At 53.6% G+C, this 2,401-nt stretch overlaps 1 protein-coding gene across 1 annotated transcript; it reads right to left on the reverse strand.

Moving 5' to 3' along the window:
* Window positions 1–839: 839 nt before the first annotated feature.
* Window positions 840–2,401, reverse strand: LOC100381865 (uncharacterized). Its single transcript, NM_001174651.1, has one exon. The coding sequence runs from the start codon at window positions 2,212–2,214 to the stop codon at window positions 1,627–1,629; it is 588 nt and encodes a 195-aa protein (NP_001168122.1). The 5' UTR covers window positions 2,215–2,401; the 3' UTR covers window positions 840–1,626.

Raw genomic sequence — 2,401 nt, forward strand, 5'->3', positions numbered from 1 at the left:
TAGGCGACGTCCACTTGACGATCATCCTTTGTTTTGATACTTGTTTCGTCTGTCCATCTTCAGGTCCGTCCATCAGCATCATCCTATGGATTAGCCCACGCTTGGGTCGACTTGGCTCGTCTTCCGCACCACGCGATTATTTATCGTACCTCATGAGATGCATGATGCACATGTATGAGCACGAGTATAACGAGTATAAGATAGATAATCTACACTAAAAAGGATGAAACACTTAAAACCAAGCATTAAGCATCATGGATATCACAGCAGGGCATCGACTCCATACAATTAGACGAAACCCGCCATATGTTATACTTTGACTAGACACTAGAAACACAAACACAAGACCTACTTTCTGTAACGTTACTTCGACCACTCCCTAGATACGAAGCACCGATTTAATTCTTCTCGCTACTAATTCTCCTCACTCTACAACAAAGAACCAATTTAAACCTAATCGACATACGCATCCACCACAACATTCCCTTGTATGATTTATATTTCAATCTTAAGCTTCACGCGACACAACTACTTCACCATCGCGAACACAATCATACCATATATATATATCTACCAATATTCTTTTTACTGAAAGTAGTAATTCAAATTCTTGTTCCTATATCAAACACATTTTTTATCGTAAATACATACATATCTTTATAAGTGATTAAAATATTTCATCATCACGCATGCCTGCTAAAATTCTACTTGGTCCACCAATGCGGCTAATTGACTAGAATAGCGAAATAACTCGCCATAACTAAATCTGGCTCAATAATCGCGAGAACCACGAAGTCGACGAGAGTTCTGGGACTCATGTAATTTATCGAGCACCAAGTGAGCATCACAATAGCACATTAATTTATTTCATCCATCGACTCAATCAATTAAAGAAATAGCGAACTAGAGAATGGTTACCGATTTAATTAAAATTCCAAGCAAACGTTGCTGATTCTCGCTCAGGTCTTTTGTCGAGCACTTGGTAAATATCACGCGGCTAGCTTCGTCTTCACCCAACGCTTAGGATTTCTGGACGACACACGGAACGACGACGAGATCGAGTCTAGAGCGAGCTAGCGAGGTGGGGTTGAGCAGGTTAGCGCGAGCTCAGGCGACGATGAAGTCACGAGCAAGGGAGGACGGGTTCAACAGCTCGACGACAAACGCGAGAACGTGTGAAGCCCGATGACAACGGAGATCGAGCTCGTGATAGGAAGCGATGACGACGCGGCACGACAAGCTGAAATATGGACGCGTCAACATGAGGCTGGATTCGGAGAGCAGCGACACGGAGAGCAAAGCAAGGTTGCAGCCGGGCGGGATCAGACACAAACAGAGCAAAGCGAGGTTGCAGCCGGGCGGGCTCGGACACAAACACAAGTAGCAGCAGACTGAGAGGAGTAGGGACGGCGTGGGCCAACCACTGGACAATCGTGGCAGCGAGGGACTCGCCATGGCTAAGGAAGATGCTGCGCAGGGAGCATGACATGGGCAGCAGCTAAATCGATGGCGAGGTCGCGAAGGTGGGGATCCAGTCGAGCTCACGCGGACAAGGGTGGTGCTCGGGTTGTGCTCGGAGCTCGACGACTAGGGAAGAGCTGGATGAAGCACATCGCCACTGCTGTGCTATGGGCAGGGGCAAGAACGCAGGTGCGACAAGGTAACTGGAAGTCTGGAAGGGGCGAACTCCGTGGCGGTGCTCAGGTCGAGGTGGAGGCGACGACCACCAAAGCTGGGCGAGCTTGGAGCTGAGCACGAGGACAACCGGCGCTGCACTTGAAGAGAAACTACTGCGCTGATGGCGAACAGGAGGCCGGAAGGGGCGCTGAGCTCACGCGCAGGAGGAACAGAACGCGCGCGTGGGGATGCTCCAGAGCTGAAGCAGGGGCATGACTGCGCGCAAGCGAACAGAGGGAGGGGCGACCAGTGCGCAGGAGAGTTGGGCGCCGAGCTCGCGCGCGACGCAGGGAGGAGCTCGAACAGACAGCCATGGGAAGGACGCGCACGGGCAGGAGAGACGAGCTGAGGGAGGAGAAGCCGAGGGGGCTGCGCAGCGGCCAGGCGAGCTGGGGCAAACAGGGAGCGGGGCGCTGGAATCCGAGCCAGGGGCGAGCTCCATGGCCAGGCAGAGATGGAGCGCGTAGGGACTCCAGGTGACGGCGCTCTGAACAGAGGGAAGACGGGCGGAGGGGGCTCGGCGGCTGTCCACGCCATGGTCGAGTAGAGAACGCCGGCACGGAGGAGCGCGCGGCATGGGCGAGCTCCAGGGAGCAGGCACGCTGAGGACCGGGACCAGGGTGAGGGAGGAGCTTGGCGCAGTGGAGCAGGGCCGGTCGGCCGAGAGGAGCAGGCGGATGCCAGGGCGCGGGCGATGGAAGCTCGGGGAACAAGAAGACGCGAG

The sequence above is a fragment of the Zea mays genome, chromosome 3 (genome assembly GCF_902167145.1).
Source record: "Zea mays cultivar B73 chromosome 3, Zm-B73-REFERENCE-NAM-5.0, whole genome shotgun sequence".
Taxonomy (NCBI): domain Eukaryota; kingdom Viridiplantae; phylum Streptophyta; class Magnoliopsida; order Poales; family Poaceae; genus Zea; species Zea mays.

What these genes read in the sequence shown, in the direction of transcription:
- LOC100381865 (NM_001174651.1), bottom strand. Translation starts at nt 2,214, where the DNA reads ATGGCGTGGACAGCCGCCGAGCCCCCTCCGCCCGTCTTCCCTCTGTTC.